Here is a 19,880-nt window from a genome sequence, read left to right as displayed (position 1 = left end):
TGAATGTATGTAATGACGTTATCAGATGTGGTAAGTCTAGTTGGACTGCTGTAAAACGACTGAAGGACTGTTTATAGAAGCTAAGATTTACTCTAGGCTTAGGGTTAGTTCAGGTTTGCCGAGAAAGCACTTTCTAATTTAAACAGCAGGCATGAATCAAGTAGACATTAATGGGTCATCTGATATAAGTCTGCAGGACTTATCTACATTACCAGTCAAATAGCGGCCGCTTCGTGAGATGCTCATAACATGCAGAAAACAAAGTAATCAGTATAAACTGTTGGAAAAGCAGAGAAGCAAATATTCCAATTTTGGCCTATTTTTGGTTTTTTTATTAACCTCACGTGTTATTTCATAGTCCAGTGAAGACCTATAAATTAGTAGGTGTGCCCAAATCTGATTGTTAGTGTAAATATTAGACATGGTGGCTCGCATGGTGTTGATTTTCCAGAAAAAAAAAAAAAAAAAAAAGACATGAAAAAGCGATACTTGAAAAAGACTTTTATTGACAAAGCCATTTTGTTCAGTCAAAAGACACTGTTACTATTTTTTTGAGAAGCAGCAGAATAGGGAAAAGACATAAGGCTTGATTAACCCGTAATGATGCAAATGTGTACCATTTTCAGGTGACAGTTTGAGACATTTCAGAATAAGTTTCACATATTTTTAAGCGGTGCAACATTTAGATTGTAACTCAAACAAAACACATATTGACCAACACTATTATTTTCCATGATTGTTGAAATACAGAATAAATAAGATGATGAATTCTCTTTCAAACATTTGGTTTGTTACTTTCAGCAACCAGTACTCGGCCTCCTCAGCCATCTTCAGTAGACTTGCTATGCTGTTCTTTCACTGGGTTCTAGACATAATGGAGTTTTTTTCATATAAACCAGGGCTACATTCTTAAAAAATGATCAAAATAACTTAAAATAAAGAAACAGAGTGGGGAAACCCCACTAAAATCACCCTTGCTTCGTCTGGGAACCTCTGTCCCTGCCATTGCTTTGCTTTTGTCTGGCTTTGTATTCCCTGAAATAAATTTCATAATAAAATCACTAAACAACTAAATTCTTCACTTTTATTCATTCATCATTTCTTTAGCCCATGTCTGATCACTGACTTGTGAGAAAACAGGATCTACTGCTTGGTAGATACCATTGCATGTGCAAGGACAACGAGAAAGGGAGAGAATTTGACTATTTACAGACCCCAAGTCTCCCTTCTCTAAAGCCAGCTCTCTATACAAAATGTACATTATTCCGCATTGCTGGAACCCATTCAGTTAGCCTGAGCCATGCGGTTTTCTGATCCAATGAAGTTCAGCATAGTCTGGACCAGCTCTGGGAGGTCGTAGTCATGCTTCCACCCCCAGTCTGTGCGGGCATTTGTATCATCGAAGTTCATCGGCCAGCTGTCAGCTAGAAGGTGGAGAGGAAAAAAAAAAAAAAAACCTTTAATTACAGGAATATAGCATATGTAGCTTTTTCTTTACAGCATTCAAAACTCCCAACACTCCCACAGCATTCAATCTACACCCCTTACCGATTGCCTGCCGCATCGGGTCAATTTCATAGGAGACCTGCAGGTCGGGCATCTGTTTTTGAACCTCCTGGGCCAGCTCTTCTGGTGTGAAGCTCATGGCATTTATGTTGTAGGTGCGCATGGTCAAAGTTTCTATCGGGGCCTCCATCACTTCCAGGGTGGCGCGGAGGCAGTCATCGATGTACATCATGGGCAGCCGGGTATCAGACTTCAGGTTGCACTCAAATTTGCCAGTCTTCACTGCATCATGGAAGATCTGAACAGCATAGTCTGAAAATAAAGGGATTAAGATGACCTGATTGGCATCTCTGCACCAATATATAATAACAGGTGCTAGCTGAGATTCCAGTGCTGGGTATTGCTTGGTCACATGGTGCTCTAAGAGAACTGGCAGTGCTAGTTTCATGGGTAGTGGTTTCTTATACACTCTGGTGATTAAAGGCAAACACACACTTTCACTGATTCCAAAGAAGAACCTTTTAGGCTAGCTGTATTGATTGGAGACCATGTTTTGTCTTTGGGTCTTACCTGTTGTGCCACCTCCAGGCTGGGAATCGGCTGAAATGATGCCCGGGTATCGTAGGCAGCGGAAATCAAGGCCATATCTGTGATGGTAGTACTAGAAGAAAAAGTGAGACATAAGTACATGGATCCTGAGGCATCCAGAATGACTTATGGGTGAGAATCAGTGGTCAAGGTGCTTACTTACCTCTCCCATCAGTTCAGCGTGAACCTTGGAGACTCCGTATATGGTGCGGGGCCGTTGCACACAGAGATCAGGGGTTGGGTTCCTGGGTGAGGTAGGACCAAAGGCACCAATAGTGCTGGGTACAAACAGCCGCAAGCCGTGCTCTGCTGCAATGTCCAGGATGTTGTGAAGACCTAGTCCCAGAAAGGACACGGTAGAATCAGGTCGTTTCAACTCTGTTCAACTCTGAGAGAGCGGAGGCCTCACCGGTGATGTTGACGGAACGCGCCAGTGCCACGTTGGCCTCTCCGACTGCACTGAGTAAGGCACTGTAGTGAACCAGCCAGGTGATTCGGTTGTTAACCACAATTTCCCGCAGGTTCTTGTAGTCCAGGATGTCAGAGTAGATGAAAGGACCTGCAGGGGGAGGATGGGTTCATTACATCAGCGTTCCTCGGGGCTATTCAAGCATGAAACAAATGGTTCTCCAGGGAAATTGTCAGTGTCAGACGGCTCAACAGCATATACTCGTCAGCGCATACTTACAGGATTTGATAGTCATGCTTAATAATACAATAAGACATTTACATTTGACGCCCTTATCCAGACAGTAGTTACACTAAGACACAATGATCTATTTTACATGTAAAAACCTCCCAAGGTACCCAAGTGCAGCCAATGATTACAATTTGAAAGGAAGCGGGGGTGAACGCTCCTTTCTTCAAGCACTTGACTTACCGCTGTGGAACACATTGCTCGGTGGCTTCCTAATGTCAGACAGGATCACATTGTTTTTGCCAAAGCGTTTCCTACGAAGAGCAAAGTTTCGATGTTTGATTTTTTTTATTGTTATGCATGCAAATCAGCTGAGAACACCCAGTGAAATTTACATATTATAATACAATCTCACCTCAACAGCTTAGCAAGACCCACTCCAAGCTGTCCAAGGCCACCTAAGATTTAAAAAAAAAAAAAAAAAACTTAAAATATAATTACAGCTTGCCAAGCATTTCATATGAGCGGTTCATAAATAATTATTCAAAAATAAAGACACACATTTCGAGAATTATTCAAGAATATATGGCACAGCCCACCTGTGATGAGGACTTTGGGGTGGTCAGTCTCAGAGAAGGAGATGGAGTGAAAGCTGGCATCTGACCCTGAGGTGACCTGGCGGGGGGAGAAGCTTATGTTCCGCGTGGCCACAACCACGGACTGGCACCCACAGCCGGGCAGCTGGAAGGCCTGACGGGCGGCTTTACTCAGAGATCTGAAAACGGGCATCTTCTTCACGCAACTAGGAAAAAGAAGAAATAATGAAAGAAGGAAGGAAGTGGACGGTTCGCTGTAACAGCCCACGGCACATTCCCACCAGCGCCGTGAACGTGTGCCAGGAATGTCGAGGCTCAACTTGAGAAGATTTACTGCGCCCAGCCTCCGTGATCAGCCAATCAGCGGGCGGGGAGGCAGGCGCGCACCCAGCCATAGAGGGACATGCAGCGGCTTTGCTGGCATGACGGGGTCTCTCTGCAGCGTTTCGACAGACCCGTGACCTACGTAACTTGTTGCGTGCAACTCGCAAAACGTGGGTCCTCGCACGGCGACATGTGCGTCACATGCGGCGTTGCGCAAAGGGAGAGGACATTGCGCCCTGAGGTCACAGCGCGGAGTGTCCGAAGGGACCAAATTTGTTCGGGTGAGGAGGGAACCTGAAATCTTCCTTCTACAAATCTGAACATTGTGTCCCATTACACACCACGCTGTGGAATTAACATGTTTTATTTCATATCTTACATGCACTCATCTCTGAAATAAACTGCCGTGCAGGAACCTGATCCGAACATTTTAATGAGTGATGATCTTCACTGATCAGAGCAAAAGGGTCTCGATGTTTTATTCAATAAATGTATTGTTATAGGGCTTGTTACGAAGTACAAGTGTGCGCACTTTTAATCACATTTAAAAAGATGATTAATAAATCGTATTCAATTTTACTTGTCACAATTGTGTTACATAATACAGTAAGACGTGAATTATTGCAAAAGTGTAAATGCCGACTTACCGATGGGATAAAAGTGAAGAGATGTGGTTATTCCGCGGCGTGAGAGCCTCCACTCCACTATTGCATCAGCCTCCGGAGGAGCGCGGGTTTTATATGGGCGTCGCCCGGTTCAAAGGGAAGTCGGCTCCGCGCTGATTGGCTGAGGCGCGGAGGTGCGGCTCCCCGCCACGTACACGCCCACCGCACGTCAGCGCCTGCGGCAATCCTCTCTGTGCAGCAGCAGAGAGTTATCTGGGGACTGCTCGGAGAGACGTGGCGTGTACATGCACATGCACAAGTTCAACTCTTTTTGCATCACATAATCCAGGGAAGGAATAGACAGGAATAGAAAAGTGATGAACTGAGAAGAGGTTAGGAGAGGTTACCCAAAAATAATGTCCATTTCAGAATTAGTTAAATGATTCTGCAGCAGTGGAGGCTGATCACGCCCTGAAAGTTGTTGCTACCAATTCCTACAGGTCACCCAACTTTCCTTTTTTACCTAAAAAAAAAAAGAAAGTGGGGGAAACTCTAAGAGGAAGAGGTCTGGCAGATGCAAAGCCACAACAGCGTCGGAAGACAAGATTCTGCTTGCGTGGTAGGCAGCGTCACAGCTTAAGCAAGTTTTAGTTTCAACTGTGCAGGTTTGACTGGTCGTGTGGCAGCAAGAAAGCCACTGCTATGATGTCAGAATAAGAAAGAGGCTTGACTGGGCCAAACTGGAAAAAGGTTCTGGGAAAAGATTCATCAAATTTTGCCCGAACTACCTTATGAAAAGAGAACAATGTGGTAAAATTGAAAACTCAAGACTTAAACCCCATCAAGCTTTAGGATGAACTGGACAGACGACTGAAAGCAAAGCAACATACATGTGATACACAGGAAGTTGATTTGCATTGCAGAAGTGTGTTCAGCTGCTATATATGCCAAAGATCAGGACATTTTGGTTTATAATTTGAATTTATTGGCTGGCAATGTATGAAATGTTGTTTTCTGACCTACATTTCTAGGGACAGTCCCCCTGGAGACACTGATGGTTAAGTGTCTTGCTCAGCGACACAATGGTAATAATTGCGGTTTGAACCTGTGACTTCTAAGGTGAGCATCTTACCCACTAAGTTACTACCAGCCATTAATCAGGAATTTTGTTATGTTTGTGTGAAGGAACGGCAGTCTCAATAATAATAATTCAATAATAATAATAATAATATTAATAAAAAGGATTCTTATGTTCTAACCTGTTTTATGTATGAAATCATTCTTATCATTGCCATTTCAACTCTGTCAGACTTGAACATACCACCAAACCTCAGGCTCTATGGCTACCGGGTGAAGCCAAGAAATACTTTTAGTCAAGCAGGATTTCCTGAAATATGAACCTTCCATATACTATTGTAACAATATGGTTTATATTTCAGTTTATCTGTTTATCTCTATTTTCATTTCCAAAACTGCAAGACCTCATGCCCCATCCTAACATTGACTCCATTTGCAGAGGTGTGGGTGGGGCCTGTGGCAGAAATAGTTACTCATCTGGCCACACCCATTAAAACAACACAACTGTAGACATGCTGCCAAAATAAAACTAGGTCCATTTAATCAATAAAGGGGTCAGTGAGCCACGTTAGTGGGATTCCCTCAAACCATCATGGCTGTCAAAAAGAACTTTTCATTCCAGAAAAGACCTGAATATCCTCTCCAGTTTTGCTGTGCAGAAGGAAACGCTGCAGCGACGTGATGACCCTGGCTTGCTCCACACATTACGTGGAGAGCTGAATTCCAGCTCCACATGGGCGGCTCCTCCTCTTTCCACAGGAACATCCTATCAAATGCAACCGCAGCGCCCTGTCCTCTGCCCCACCCTTCTCAACTGGACGTGAGGTACGTGAGTGATCCTCAGAAGAACGAAAATATGATGCTGAAAACCAGCACTGGTACAGTCAAGTATGTTTACTGCAGACATATTATACAAAGATAATGCATCCATCCAAATATTCAACTTTTTCAACTTCAATGAGTGGCTTGCACTGTACAATTTAACTGCAATGACAGTGGCTCTTAAGAAACATTAGCATAATAATAACTATCATAATTACATCTCAGCTCAGAAAGGCAAGTCAGCACTTAAAGCAGATCAGAGGAGGAATGTCCATGTTCTCAAGGGCATGTCAGACTAGTGAAAATAGTGAAATTAGCATCACATGCAGCAGGAATATTTTACAGCAAAAAAAAAAAAAAGTCCCGGTGTGAACACTCATACTGGAAATGAAAAGGTGCCAGTGGTGTAAATCTCTAATAGAAACTTTGTAACCATGTGAACAATGACATGGAACCAGAAATAAAATAAATGGCTGACTTTGCCATACGCAGATGTGAGCTGCATGGCCTGCCAACAAGAAGGACAAGTTCTTGAAATATATCACATCTCAGTCTGGACAAGTGTAAAAACTGAATTATGGATATGTGGACTTTAATTTAGGATACTATTAAAAGACCACTTGGCTTGCCATATGTGCTGCACCCCACAGGTTTCTAAATTTCTGGGTACATTTCCTAATTGCCTCATAGTGAAGTTATGCAAACCGATGATGTCTGGTCAGTGATTCTCAACCCAGTCTCTGACACAAAAATGCTTCACATTGCTATTTGATCATGAATCAATAGCAGAAATCTGTCATTTCCATTCAACACATTTTATGAAACTTAACAGCAGGATAATTTGGCAGGAGATTGTTTAGCAGAGATGCTGAAATGAAGTTTTGATGCAAGGACTCTGGGACATTGGGGCAACCAAGCATAGTTCCAAAACAAAGTTCCAAGACTAAACAGAACGATAACCAGACAGTAATAATCTGAACTCAAAACAAGAAGACCTGTTGATGGCACAGTCTGTGTGAGTTGGGTTGATACTCAGTAGTGTTAGCTCTAGCAAGAGTGCAGTCTGACACAAAAGTGCTTGTAGTCTTTACCCACTGTGTAAAATGGCAAATGGCACGTTTTTAAGAGCACAATCAGTAACGAAAAACGATATCTACACATGTCTCAACCTTGCATGCACAGGGTGGTCTGGTCTAAGGTGTGTGCAGCGGACTGCCCTCAGTCTCTAGCTGAGCCAGTTGCCTCCTCAGACTGTTGACTTTCTTCTGCAGCTCCTTGTTGTATTCAATGATGTGAACCATCTCCTCATAGGCCTCGTCCAAGCACTTGGAAGAGCGGTTCCAGCGCAAGAACACTCCTGTTATAAGAAGAACATAAAGCATGTCTCAGAATTTCTTCTCTTAGTACAAAAACACTGCGGTTTTACATGTGCTGGAAATCGTAGGCAAATAATCCTACAGGATCACCCTGAGGATTTAAATAAATGCTGTTTATCTCGACTCGGGCAAAAGGTATTTGCACAAACATGTTAGATTTAAACAGCTGGCTTGTATTTAAGTGTCACTTTATTATCTCCTTAGTTCGCTCAAAGGTTGCATTAGGGACCTATAATTCACATTGGGTTCATTCAGAGCCTCCAGACTCCAGACAGTAAAAGTGGTGGGACAACAGACAGAAAAAAGAAGGAAGATCACAGATGGTCAACTGCTTTCATATTGTAGGATCACACATGAACACAGATGGGGATGTAAAATAACATTTAGAAGAAATGGCATATGGCAGCGCTTCCATGTCCATTATTTGCTGAATTTCTATAGCAACACATCTTACTGACCATGATTATCAACTGTATTTGGCTTTTTAAATTTTTGCTATTGATGAAAACTGGAATTGTAGTCAGATATGCACAGAATGTTATATTTTACACAGACATGGTAGGAGTGTACATTCCACCCAGCGGTAATGAAGGAGGCGAAGGAGGAGCTCTGCATGCTGTACGGAGCTATTATCAAGTCAGTTCTCCCTAAATTCTATCAACATGTAAGCGCACTGGATCTCGTTTACATAAGCATCGCCAGTGCGTACCAGATTGGAGTCCCACCCTATCTCGGCCAATCAGATCACATCACTGTCATGCTAATCCCAGCTAGTCAGATGCACCAAACCGGTTCTGAAGCAGGTTAGAACCTGGCCAGCAGGAGCCATCTCTGATTTTTTTGTTGATTTGATGCTGCAACCAATGGCGACACAACAGCTACATCAGCAAATGCACAAATGGCGTTATAGTCTTCAAGTCAATCACCACACGGTCCAACCAGAAGCTGTGGATGACTGCAGGGGAACTGCTCAAAGCTCAAGACTCCGTGTTCAGAATGGGTTACAAGGTGGCCCTAAGAACAGCGAGGGCCAAAATGTCTCAAGCAGCAAAACGTGCACACAGGCAGAAAATCATGTGGCAGGGCACCCAGGCAGTCACAAACTACAGGACAAAAAACCTCTGCCTGTGACAGTGACCCCTCCCTCACAGAACAACGTGACTGCAAGGAAATCCAGCCCTCCTTCCAGTGACCAGGTGCTGTGTCTAACCACGGCGGATGTGAGGAAAACTCTTTGCAGAGTTAACTCATGAAAGGTGACTGGACCAGACAATATCCATGGAAGAGTTCTCAGAGAATGTGAAGACCAGCTGGCAGGTGTTCTCACAGACATCTTCAACATCTCACTCGGCGCCGCTGTTGTTCCAACGTGTCTCAAGGTCACCACCATCGTGCCCATTCCAAAGAAGTCTTCAGTGTCGTGTCTCAACAGTGTCGTGTCACTCTGGACCCACTGAACCGCACCACGGACGATGCCATCGACACCACCCTGCATCTGACCCTCACCCACATGGACAATAAGGACACATGTGCACACATGCTGCTCATAGTCTTCAGTTTAGCATTCAACACAATCATTCCTCAGCACCTGGTCGAGGAGCTGAGCCTACTGGGTCTGAACACCTCCCTCTGCAACTGGATCTTGGACTTCCTGACTGAGAGACCTCAGACTGTCCAGATTGGAAACAGCAGCCAGCACCACCACACTGAGCACTGGAGCTCCTTGGGGAAGTGTGCTCAGTCCAATGCTGACCCACGACTGTAATGCGACGCACAAGTTCAAAGGCAACACGACCATGGTGGGTCACAAGAATGATGAGTCAGCATACAGAGAGGCGGTGCCTGTGTCCCATGTTTGCCTGTCACACACGTGCACTGTATTTCAGTATGTAATACTTAGGTTGCGGAGAAACTTTTATTTTGTTTCACTGTCTAACATGCATGTAGACAAAAAAGCTCAACTTGAACAGGTGGACACCCAGAAAAAGTGGTGTGAAATATTCTGCTGACAGATTTGACTCTGAAAGTATGAGTTTACAGAAAAGTCCTAGCAATGCAATCTACAACCTAAAAAAACAGCAAACCCAACAGTTGGAAACATTCAATTAAAAAAAAAAAAAGCCAAATGGACAGGAATACAAGTATACAAGGAGATTCTTAAAAGAAGGAAGGACTGGCAGTGTCCGGGTGGAAAAGAAACGAATAGAGGGCTGTGCTTGTGTGCTGGATTGGACTTCAGGAAATGTAGTGGGGTGGGTGGTTTCTGCGTTTGAAGTACAAGCTGCCCACTGTGCTGACTAGCAGCCTGTGGCCTTCACACAGACCTATTGTACATAGTGGCAAGTGAATAATGTATAGCATGATCTAAAACTGGCTCCAGCACTTCCAGCACATCTACAAATGTGCCACATGTGCACATGAAGCCATCTATGAACCGCCTGACCTCTCACAGTTACCATGAACCCAGTGACCCCCACCGCTGATGCAAGCGTGTCCTTTATAGAGCCTCAGGACAGACAGGAGCCGCTCAGATCAGCATCTCAGACAATGGATGTGAAGCACCCAATTGCTGAGGGTCTGCACATGTGGATCTTTATGGATTTCTCTTAAGGGCCAATTAAAAAACTTATTTCATTAGAAGTTCACAGGTTTTTCGGTGAATTTAATTCTTTTCTCCTATGCTAGTGAAGTTTAATTATACTTATATGCAATATCTGTTTTTTTAAATTCTCTTCTCTACAAAACCAAATCCCAAGTGTTAATTTTAGTGATTTGGCTCCCATGCTTTAAAGTACGGTTTGGAATGGAGAATGAGAAGTGGCTGTTTTAAACATGTTCTGCTCAGCCACAAACACTTTGAATGAGATGATACGGGGAAGCAATCCAGAAATATGGCACCCAGGGACCACAGGGACAAAGGGTGGACGTGCAGGGACCTGAGGTGGATTCACTGCAGACCATGGAAATGGTTGACCAGGAGCTAAAGCTTGACATGCTGAAGATAGTCCCTCCAGAAATTTGCGATGTTACAATTTCAGCCAATCTGCAATAATTATTTGCCTTTTGAACAATCGCAGAACTTCCTACATTCTGCATCACTCAAATATAATCAGTTTTACGGTCGTAATGGCGTACTGACGCTGCTGTGTCAAGTGTGGAAATGGACCACGAAAGGAATGTTGCTCAACTTAGCCTTTACTGGCAGTTTTGCAGAACACAAAAGAAAGAAACACTCATGGAGAGTTGCAGACATGTGTGACCAGCATGGCAAATCACCAGGCAAATCACTCTGAAGGAGTCTCACTTATTTCAGGTACACAGCAACCTTTCCAAGAAAAAAAGTTGCCGTAAATTCAGGCATTTTAGATCGCAACAATCACAAACAATCCTGGAGACACTGGTAAGAGGACTGTTGTGCAAAGCAATAGGGACAAAATCAAATTTCAGCTATGTAGTAAAGGGTAATGTCAATCACAGATGGTCAGTGGTAACAATGAAACTGGTCTCCATCTGAAAATGAAATGACATGCTCTTAAGTGTCAGTTGAAATGACGCAAAACGCATGTTCACAATCTTAAACATTTTCCCCATATACCATGTGATGGAATGATATGAAACCCACCAACAAATGAGGTTAAAATTAGAATTATATTTGTAAACATTCAATTCATAAAATCTTATTAACACACTGGCTTGTGTTGGACACAGGCGTGGGTGGAGGGCGCTGCAGTGACAAACCCTAATCACTGTAGAAGACATTCTATTTGCGAGAAAGAGCACCTTAGATTTTCACAAACACATGAGGAAACTAAATCTTCTGGATAGGGACTTACAAAATTTCAACATACCCAATGAGTCCCACAGGACCGAAAAACACGGCGGTCACATGATTAATCATGAGACGAAGGCTCCTCACCTTCCCACAACTGCAGGCTCTGTGGGGCCACCGAGGGCCAGATGACCAGGCTGTTGGGCTCATACAGGGGGTTGACGAAGCCCTCCATCTCCTGGGGCCTGTTGACCCATGACCACAGAGACACAGTTTTCTGTGGCAGCTTCAGTGTTGCTCTAAACAGAAGCACAGAGACACACACATACAGTTCATCCACATGCACATAGCTACATACACACACATTTGGCATGAGTACTGTGTGTACATGGATCTAATAGTGGCGTCTGGGGACCTCTGGTGGTCTACAGTGTGTTGCCAGAGGTTCCATTTTCCCCTCCACATTTTTCCAAAATTAAGTCTGCATGAGGACTTTGGGAAGGCAATGTTATTTTGAACATATTTTCTATTTGAAATGCGATCTCTGAATAATGTGAAATATGTTTTAATCAACACCACCTTATTAGTCACTGTCAATGTTGTACACCATGACCGTGTCTTTCCTTTGTGAGAAGCGTTGTGGTATGCAGTAACTCTACTTCTGTCAGGAAATTAAGCGTTGGCAATTCTGTAATGTTCCTGGATCAGCGCAGTCATGCCTTTATCGGAAATGTAGCTGTTAAACTGATGTGAGACATGATGACACTGCGAATGACTACACATAAAATCTCAGATGAACCTGCTCACATACTCAAATCGGTAGCGAGCTGAAGCAGTGAAGCTGAAGTGTAAACAGAAGCACATTCGTATTCAGCTTCGTTGTATCTCAGAAGACATCATATTGTGTCATCATTATAACTTTTATCTGTTCAAAATATTTACAGATCGGGTCTTAGCCAACTGAATGCATTATTTCAGTGATGGGCCATTTAAATGTCCCATGCCATGAGCATTTCACTTTGTGAGATTATTTAACATTAATACTAGAAATGGCGATAGGTGCTTTGGCCATTCTGCTTCGCCGTTCAGAGAGTGGCAGCTCAGATGGTCGGATCAAGAATTTGTCGCCTTATGCACTCATAAGGGGAAAGGTTACTCCTGTTTCTCATATTTTGTCCACCAAGAGAATTTCCCACCCCTCCCCTAAAAATCATCATGGTTTCCAAACAAGCAAAGCATTGCAGTTGCTTGGTGATTCCTGGAAAAATGATGACACGACTTCCTGAATGGTTTGGATGAAGTCATTTCCACAAATGCCCTCTCAACTTCTATAGGCCGCTCGTCCCGCCTCTCTCAATAAAATGGCACGTCCTGGAGACATATTATTGTCCTGGAGAAATCTCAAGGCTGAATTTCAGAAAGATATAGTATAAGGGGACCACTAAGAGCTATATACAAGCAAAAAAATTATGTAATGGGACATTTAAAGCTCTGGATAAGAGCGTCTGTCAAACACTGTAAATGTACATGCAATAATACCATAGACCAGGGCTCTTCAACTCTGAACCTGAGAGCCAGGCATAAAGCCTCTATTCTATCATATTTCTATAAAAACACCTCACAATTTGATTGTATATTCAATGGCAGTTGTAAAAAGTAAATATTTCTCATTAAGGGGCTAAGCTAATGAAGAGTACTGGACACTTCAAACTGCCATAATGAAGATCTCAGCACATTGAAAAAGTTGCTGACTAGTAGAAATACAAGGAGCTGAAACCTATCCCAGCAACTGACCACCTCATCCTAAAACACTGTTCATACAGCACAGAGGTCATGCGCTTCCTAACCTTGCCCAGGCTCAGTGCAGTGATTATGCCCAGAAACTGAGAACTGAGAAGATGATATAGAGCCCTCAAATTAAACTCATATCCCCCTCCTTCCTCATCATCACAACAGTGTCAAACAGTTATACATGCACCTTAAAACTTGTTTTCTATACTAATTTCTATTTTCATTCATCAAGTTTTGTCTCTGAGATAGAGACAAAATGCAACAGTGTTTTATTGCTAGAAAAACCAATTTTGTTTGTGTATGAATGATGCAATGACTATAATTAATTCAGGTTAAACAGCCAAGATTAAGTATACTTCTGTATCTGTTACAGGGTTATTAAAGTGACTGAAAAATACACCTAGAAACATTTTTCCAACTTGAAGTACATTACAAAGAAAACCCCCAATATTTCAAATAATATTATCTGAACGTATTTAAAACAGTTATGAATCCACTAATCCCCGTAGTTACCACAGTTTATTTTTTATTTGCTAAAATACCTATAAATTAATGGAATCACTGCAAGCTAATTAAATAAACAATTAGAAATATCCAATAAAATTAAACAAAGTCTAAAAACTGCAGTTAATTAATTTGAAGACAAACAAAATGCGGAAAAAATAACGCAGTTAATCACACTTTGCATTCCAGGCAAATGGGAACTTTGATGCACACATCAGATCTAAAAATAATGGAGGATTTGGAAGAAAGTGTGTTACTAGGACTGATTGGAGGCAAATGTCATTAAAAAAAACTACATGATGGAAGCCTTAACACAAAATACAGATCCCATAATGCACTGCTTCAGATGCCTTGCTGAACACGGTCTTTACACTGCAGCTCAATCAGCTCCATCTGAATCTGTACAGCAGTAATTTGAATGTCTACAGCAAATTCCTTTTTTCATGCTTCAAAGTCATCAAAGTGCTGTGTGAACTGCTCAGTGGGCTCAGTTTGTCAGCAAAGTGAGCATTGCATTATGGGGTTGCGTTGGGCAAGGCAACTGAATTTTAGCCAGGGATATTATTCTTATTTCCCTGTTTGGAATTGAAATGCAGTTTAAATGCATTTTATTCTCCAAATGAAATGAAAAGAGCTTGACTTTACAATATTCATGTCCAAGTCTATTATTTGAATGCCACCCACTAAAACCCTTTTTAATAAAAAATAACATTTTGCACAAATGTTTCTTGTGTGATTAATTGTGAGCAATCAAAATTAATTAATTACAAAGCTTCTAATTAATTAGATTCATTTTTATTAAGTCCCACTCTTAATAAAAACACACACAGATTGTAATAGGCCATACTGGTGTAAAGTGAACATATAGTCCCCACAAACATATTTTGATTAAATGTCTGCATAACATTAAAACCAGTTTTTGCTTTAGACACATAAAAACACCACCAGAGTCCAGAGCCAAAATGTGTTCTAAAACTGCAGACAGAACGTTGCCTGACCTCTCAGCAGCGCTGTTGCCCAGGAAGGTGCCGAACTGGGTGGCGTAGGCGTGTTCAAACAGCAGCACAAGAAAATTCTCATTGAATTCGAAGGAGCAGGGGAACTGCCGCAGAATCTGCCAGGTACAGTCCAGGAAGAGCAGGAAGATGGGCGCCTCACCATGCAGCTTCCCACTGGAGTACGCTGACTGGGCACAACGATGCTGGAACGGGTGACCAGCCTGTAACCCCCCAATAAAACACAGACACACACCGGAGTAGTGAGAAAGGAAGTAAAAAATAAAGTATTCAGACAAATTGGTTAAATCTCTGTTTAAATTGGTTAAATGCTGTTTGCATCTTGTTGCAGTATTTTCCAAGCTGACCTTTTTTCAGGTCAATTCTTGCCAGTTGCAGATTGAATTGCCGATTGCAAGATTAAAAATTTTGTCGTCTATTCTCTACATGATCTGCAGGACATTTTGATAAATTACTTTATTCTCATAACTAGTGGTCAGAACTATGTTGTACTGATATAAAGTAGTAGTTTGATATAAAGTTATGACAAAAGCCATACAAGCAGTTTGAAAATTTGTCACGTGATGCAGGAAACACAGAAAAGTATACTCTAGTGTTAAAACAAACTCTCACAATAAAAGTATAATGTGTCTCAAAATTCAGCAACACTTCAATTTGCTTTGAATTTCATTGAAATTTGAAAATATTTTACATTTACAATTTTACAAAATTATCTGAGTTCCCATCTTAAATGTAAGGAAAGGTAAATGTGTAAATATTTTTTAATAGCATTTTTGTTTAATTTTCTCTTGTGCTTATAATCTTTCATAATGGAGCACCAAATAACTGTTCATCTAGTGGCCGGGGTCTTGCACTGCAGCCCATTGGCTAAACATGACAGAGAATATGGACAATTCATACTCAATAATATATTACATTCCCGAAAAATTTTCCCAACAGTCACAACACACTTTCAGGCACAATTTTTTATCCTGATTGTATGAAAGATTACTCACAAATCTACAACAATGTAATCAGTGAATGAGACCTGGTTGTCCTTTCAGACATGGATACTAAGGCGGGTTGATTAGCTCTACCCTTTTTAAAACAATATTGTGAGATATTTATAGATATTCATAACCCTAACCCTTAAAAGAAACTGTTTATAAGAACATTTGTGCCAGGAATTTTTTTTTTTAAATAGTAACATTTTCAAGAGACATGGAATAAACCTTTGATCTCAAAAAAACACACTGAAGATTAAAGACCACCAAGAGAGCACACAAGATCATGGTCAAGACAGAATCTTCTCCCATGTCTACCTGAAGCCACTCCCTCTCCACCAGGGCCTGGAAGCCTCGAATGGTTCGGCAGGACGGGTCCAGAAGGATCTGGGCAAGAGAGGTGACCTGCAGGGTGGAGTCGGTTCCCTCTGTGCCATGGACCAGAACTGTTGCCCCCTCCCTGCCAGACAAACACTTGTGTGAATGTGTACACAAATTACTGTAGGTCACGTATTGAATTGAGCAGGCACCACATTCGTGGAAATACATAATTGACATGTGACATATCATAGTGATTAACAATGGTAAAAAAAATTTAAAAAAATTTTAAAAAAGTAAAAAAAAAAAAAAAAAAAAAAAAAGGTAGAATATTATTTGGACAAAAACTGGCATTTGATTTAATAATAGATGCTGCCTGCAAGCTGCAATAACGGAATAAAATGTTGTTCAGATTTTTTTTTTCCTACATTGTATTATTATCACAAATGTCTTTGAACAGTCTTTGAACATTGTCTTTGAACATGTCTTTTTTTTTTTTTATTTCTCTCTAGAGAACCTCAAGCTGCTCACCTGTCAATGCACTGAGCCGCCAGACATGCGGTGGTCAGGATCTCTTTGATGTGGCTCAGCCAGTTGGATGCCTCCAGTTTGCTGAGCCAGCGGTCCATGCTGTGGGACTGGTCATTACATGCTTCTACCAGCTTTATCAGGCTGTCCTGTAGGACGCTGTACCTGGTAGTGAGGGTCAGAGAAGAAAATATCAGCTGCAGAATAAACTGAAAGTTATTTAGAATTTGCTCATTAAACCAGAACCATGTGAGCAGTTGCATAAAAATTGAGTTACGGAGCAATAATAACTGATCCACCTCACGATATTTAACAACCAAAAGATACTAATGTACTGGTGTTTATGACCAGGTAATAATAGATAATAATCTAGATCTCATGTTTGGGTGGAGCAGTGGGCGTGGTCCTGAGATGACGACAGCAGAGGATGAGTTTGTAATGGCTTATTGTAGCAGATTCTGACTCCTCATATCTGCTGCTTCGTGTGAAAGTTTGTGGCTGGTGAAGCTGTGGGCAGCGGCGCACTTACCTCTCAATGGTCTTGTGGATCCTCCGCCACTGGGGGTAGTTGGCTTCCTGCTCAAAACCTCCCCCACGCGCCTTGGCCTGCTGAGCCACGGCGGTGGCGCGCGTGTCGATAATGTAGCCACGCTTGCCTGCCCTGAGGGTGGCGTTGATCAGCTTCTCGTCCTCCTTGCAGCGCCGCCCGTTTGGGCCAATGAGTGGCTGCCCAGCACGCATCATCACCTGGGGCCGGAAAAAAAAACCCAACCATCTACAGCACTGCCAGTCTACACACCCCACTCCAGCCATATTTCATCAAACCATGATTCCCAGAGAGCCACACACCATTCCATTCTTCTTATGGTAGTAGCTGAGCACAGGGAAGCGCCCACCATGGCGAAAGGAGGCGACTTTGAGCAGCGTGTCATCATCGGTGTCCTTGGGCACAACCACCAGGGGCGGGTAGGAGGGACAAATGCTGAAATCTCTGTTGACTTCACTGAGTCTCCACTCATCCGTCTGGTGAAGGAAAACAGAACGTGTACAGGTATTACTCTTACTCCTGTTTTACTCTTTTTACAAATGTTTCACTAACTTGGGGCAAGAAATAATTTTCTCATTATTCCATTAATGTGCAATAAGCTCTGTGTAGAAAACTGTGACAAGCAGCATACAAATACCACTTTTTACCACTATGGTGACTCAAATCTAAACACTCAAGAGATACATTCAAGTTTAATCTTGTTTCAATCTTGATCTAAATTAAGATTGATAATACATGTCATATACAATATTATCCACCATTGATGGTCTAAGCCTAAGTAACACAATTCTGGATTTAAAGAGCCTTGTGTTAGCTGTTATACAACAGGAAATGTTGGAAGCTGTGTGAGATGTCAGACCCTGAAAACAACTCTTTATTTAAAATATAAAAAGTTCTGTACACAATTAAAACAACATAAAACATCTCATTTATTCTTTAATCACAATAACAATGCTCTGAGATTTAGAACTGAGATGTGTACCATGGACTCCAGGTCTTTGAAGGATTCCTCAGGAAGAAATAAGTTCCACCCATCCTCAATAACCTCAAACATGGGTCGGTAGAAGAAAGGGTACATCAGAGAGACAGAATCCAAAGTGGACAGGGCCTGAAACAAATTGGAAAATTTATATTTGAATATACTTTGAAGTGTAATTGGGTGAAGGACATTTTAAATCTATGTTATCTATGTAATGATTTCTGTGAGAACATGACACTGAAGTCCACTGAATTTAACAAATGACTGTTCTGTTTGTCAGAAATGTCTGACTATTTCTGAAGAGGAAGAATTTGATGATTACCCAATACAAGTGTCGTGTAATACTTGCAACAGAAAGTCTAGCCAGCTCAACTAAAGGGAAATTGCTGCTCACACCCACCTCAATGGAGCTTGCAATGTTGAGACATTCTTCCATGCCTGGTATGTCCAGCTGGATGATCCTCAGATCTTTGCATTTCACAATGATTGTGCCCGAGGAGCCCACAAACCTTCATGAAATGTCACTGGTTAACACCGTGTGTTGAGTTTATAAATAAAGGTATTTACAGAGTGTTGATTGGTTAACAGCAGCGTAGAATGCAAATTTCCCTTCTTTTGCGGTTTTTGTGCACATACTCAAAAATTATCAGAACGTACACGGATACGGACGAATGGGGGAAGTGTTGCGAGACCCAGGTTTAAATCCCACTTACTACCATTGTGTCTCTGAGCAAGACACTTAATCCTGAGTGTCTCCGGGGGGGAGTGTCCTTGTCACTACTGATTGTAAGTCACTCTGGATAAGGGGGTCTGATTAATGCTGTAACTGTAAATGTAAATAACTTAAGGGATTCATTCATTTGATGGTTTGTGGCCTCGACACTGACTTCCTGGTGGTAAGGAGTACACACTACACCAGGTATATCAGCACAAACGTTAACAACGCAGCTGGGTGCGGATACGCTTATGCAGCTCACAGCAAGGATATTCCTGGCATTACAGAGAAACAAGGTTCAAGCACCTTTTTTCAATGAAGTCGATGTCAGCATGAAGAAGCCACAGCTCCTCTGTGTTGTCCTGGCGGGACGAGAGGATCAGGTGGTGTCCTGTCAAGCAAAGTGTCCCCTCCACCAAAGGCAGGAATGGTCGATGTAAGACCACCCCATCCACACGCGGGGTCTTTATCAGCTCAGCAAACTCCATTCTCAGGATCTTCAAATGTTGGAAATTTGCAGAAATAAAAACCTCACACAAACAAAATTGCCTTCAGAATTAGCTATGCGTTAATAATATGGCCTTCCAACCCAACTTTTAAACGTTCACATGACAGCTATAGTTTGGGGAAATAAATATTTACAATAAACTGTAGATCACCGGGGTTGTCGAGTCATATGGACCTTGGCGTCTAGTTTGTCTGTTTTGAATTGCCCACCGAACAAAGCTAGGCTAACAGGCAAATCGCCGGCAAACGCCGCGCATTATCCAGCTAGAATTTGGTGAGGGGAAGACGTCTTGTGGACTTACAATGAACGCACGCAGCCTACAGTCAAACAGCGGAGCTGGAAATCATAAACAGCTCCTCCAATTTCGTGCCTGTCAAGCTATTCTTCCTCTATCTCAGCTACGCTGCTGCTTCGGTTTTCTTTGAATTGGATCTTTTCGAGCTGTGTTGTTATTTAGCGCCCCCTGGCGATGTGGCATAAAACAAGGAGCAAGAATTTGGGTTAAAATAAACCTATTAAGTAAGTATGTAAATCAATGACCCCTGGATACACATTTCATTGCAGAACATGTACTAAATTGTGGGTTAGTTCCTATTAATTCCGTTTTCAACCATCTGACTGCCAAGACATTTTTATAAATATAATCCCCAGCCAAAAAATTGCATTCACTACAGTTTATTTATTTATTTAA

General features: G+C 42.1%; 2 protein-coding genes across 3 annotated transcripts; both read right to left on the bottom strand.

Annotated features, from left to right (window-relative positions):
• Positions 1 to 1,070: 1,070 nt before the first annotated feature.
• tdh (L-threonine dehydrogenase) lies at positions 1,071 to 4,424 on the bottom strand. Its single transcript, XM_029002008.1, has 9 exons — positions 4,299 to 4,424; positions 3,331 to 3,533; positions 3,147 to 3,189; positions 2,975 to 3,045; positions 2,504 to 2,653; positions 2,258 to 2,430; positions 2,077 to 2,167; positions 1,549 to 1,818; positions 1,071 to 1,424 (listed from the first exon to the last, which is right to left on the bottom strand). The coding sequence occupies exons 2-9, from the start codon at positions 3,518 to 3,520 to the stop codon at positions 1,285 to 1,287; spliced, it is 1,128 nt and encodes a 375-aa protein (XP_028857841.1). The 5' UTR covers positions 3,521 to 3,533; positions 4,299 to 4,424; the 3' UTR covers positions 1,071 to 1,284.
• A 1,788-nt stretch (positions 4,425 to 6,212) lies between these two features.
• Positions 6,213 to 19,626, bottom strand: mtmr9 (myotubularin related protein 9). Of its 2 annotated transcripts, none has more exons than XM_029002003.1 (11): positions 19,491 to 19,626; positions 18,988 to 19,178; positions 18,367 to 18,475; positions 17,970 to 18,095; positions 17,290 to 17,463; positions 16,970 to 17,187; positions 16,444 to 16,605; positions 15,913 to 16,054; positions 14,594 to 14,814; positions 11,448 to 11,599; positions 6,213 to 7,512 (listed from the first exon to the last, which is right to left on the bottom strand). In XM_029002003.1, the coding sequence occupies exons 2-11, from the start codon at positions 19,167 to 19,169 to the stop codon at positions 7,349 to 7,351; spliced, it is 1,650 nt and encodes a 549-aa protein (XP_028857836.1). In that variant the 5' UTR covers positions 19,170 to 19,178; positions 19,491 to 19,626; the 3' UTR covers positions 6,213 to 7,348. The 2 variants fall into 2 exon arrangements, with proteins under 2 accessions (XP_028857836.1, XP_028857837.1); XM_029002004.1 differs by lacking the exon at positions 19,491 to 19,626 and adding an exon at positions 19,324 to 19,470.
• Positions 19,627 to 19,880: the final 254 nt, after the last annotated feature.

This window comes from Denticeps clupeoides, chromosome 14, assembly GCF_900700375.1.
Source record: "Denticeps clupeoides chromosome 14, fDenClu1.1, whole genome shotgun sequence".
In the NCBI taxonomy this organism is placed as follows: Eukaryota; Metazoa; Chordata; class Actinopteri; order Clupeiformes; family Denticipitidae; genus Denticeps; species Denticeps clupeoides.
Note: the sequence above shows the minus strand (reverse complement) of the source record. Positions and strands in the feature narration are given on the sequence as shown.

Excerpts from the sequence above, each read along its gene's own strand:
- mtmr9 (XM_029002003.1), bottom strand. The coding sequence starts at position 19,169 with ATGGAGTTTGCTGAGCTGATAAAGACCCCGCGTGTGGATGGGGTGGTC. Across the intron at positions 17,188-17,289 it reads ACCATAAGAAGAATGGAATG|GTGATGATGCGTGCTGGGCA; the intron begins GTGTGTGGCTCT and ends TTCCGGCCCCAG. Across the intron at positions 16,055-16,443 it reads GCGGCTCAGTGCATTGACAG|GGAGGGGGCAACAGTTCTGG; the intron begins GTGAGCAGCTTG and ends TTTGTCTGGCAG.
- tdh (XM_029002008.1), bottom strand. The coding sequence starts at position 3,520 with ATGCCCGTTTTCAGATCTCTGAGTAAAGCCGCCCGTCAGGCCTTCCAG. Across the intron at positions 3,046-3,146 it reads GGTCTTGCTAAGCTGTTGAG|GAAACGCTTTGGCAAAAACA; the intron begins GTGAGATTGTAT and ends TGCTCTTCGTAG. Across the intron at positions 2,431-2,503 it reads GCGTTCCGTCAACATCACCG|GTCTTCACAACATCCTGGAC; the intron begins GTGAGGCCTCCG and ends TTCTGGGACTAG.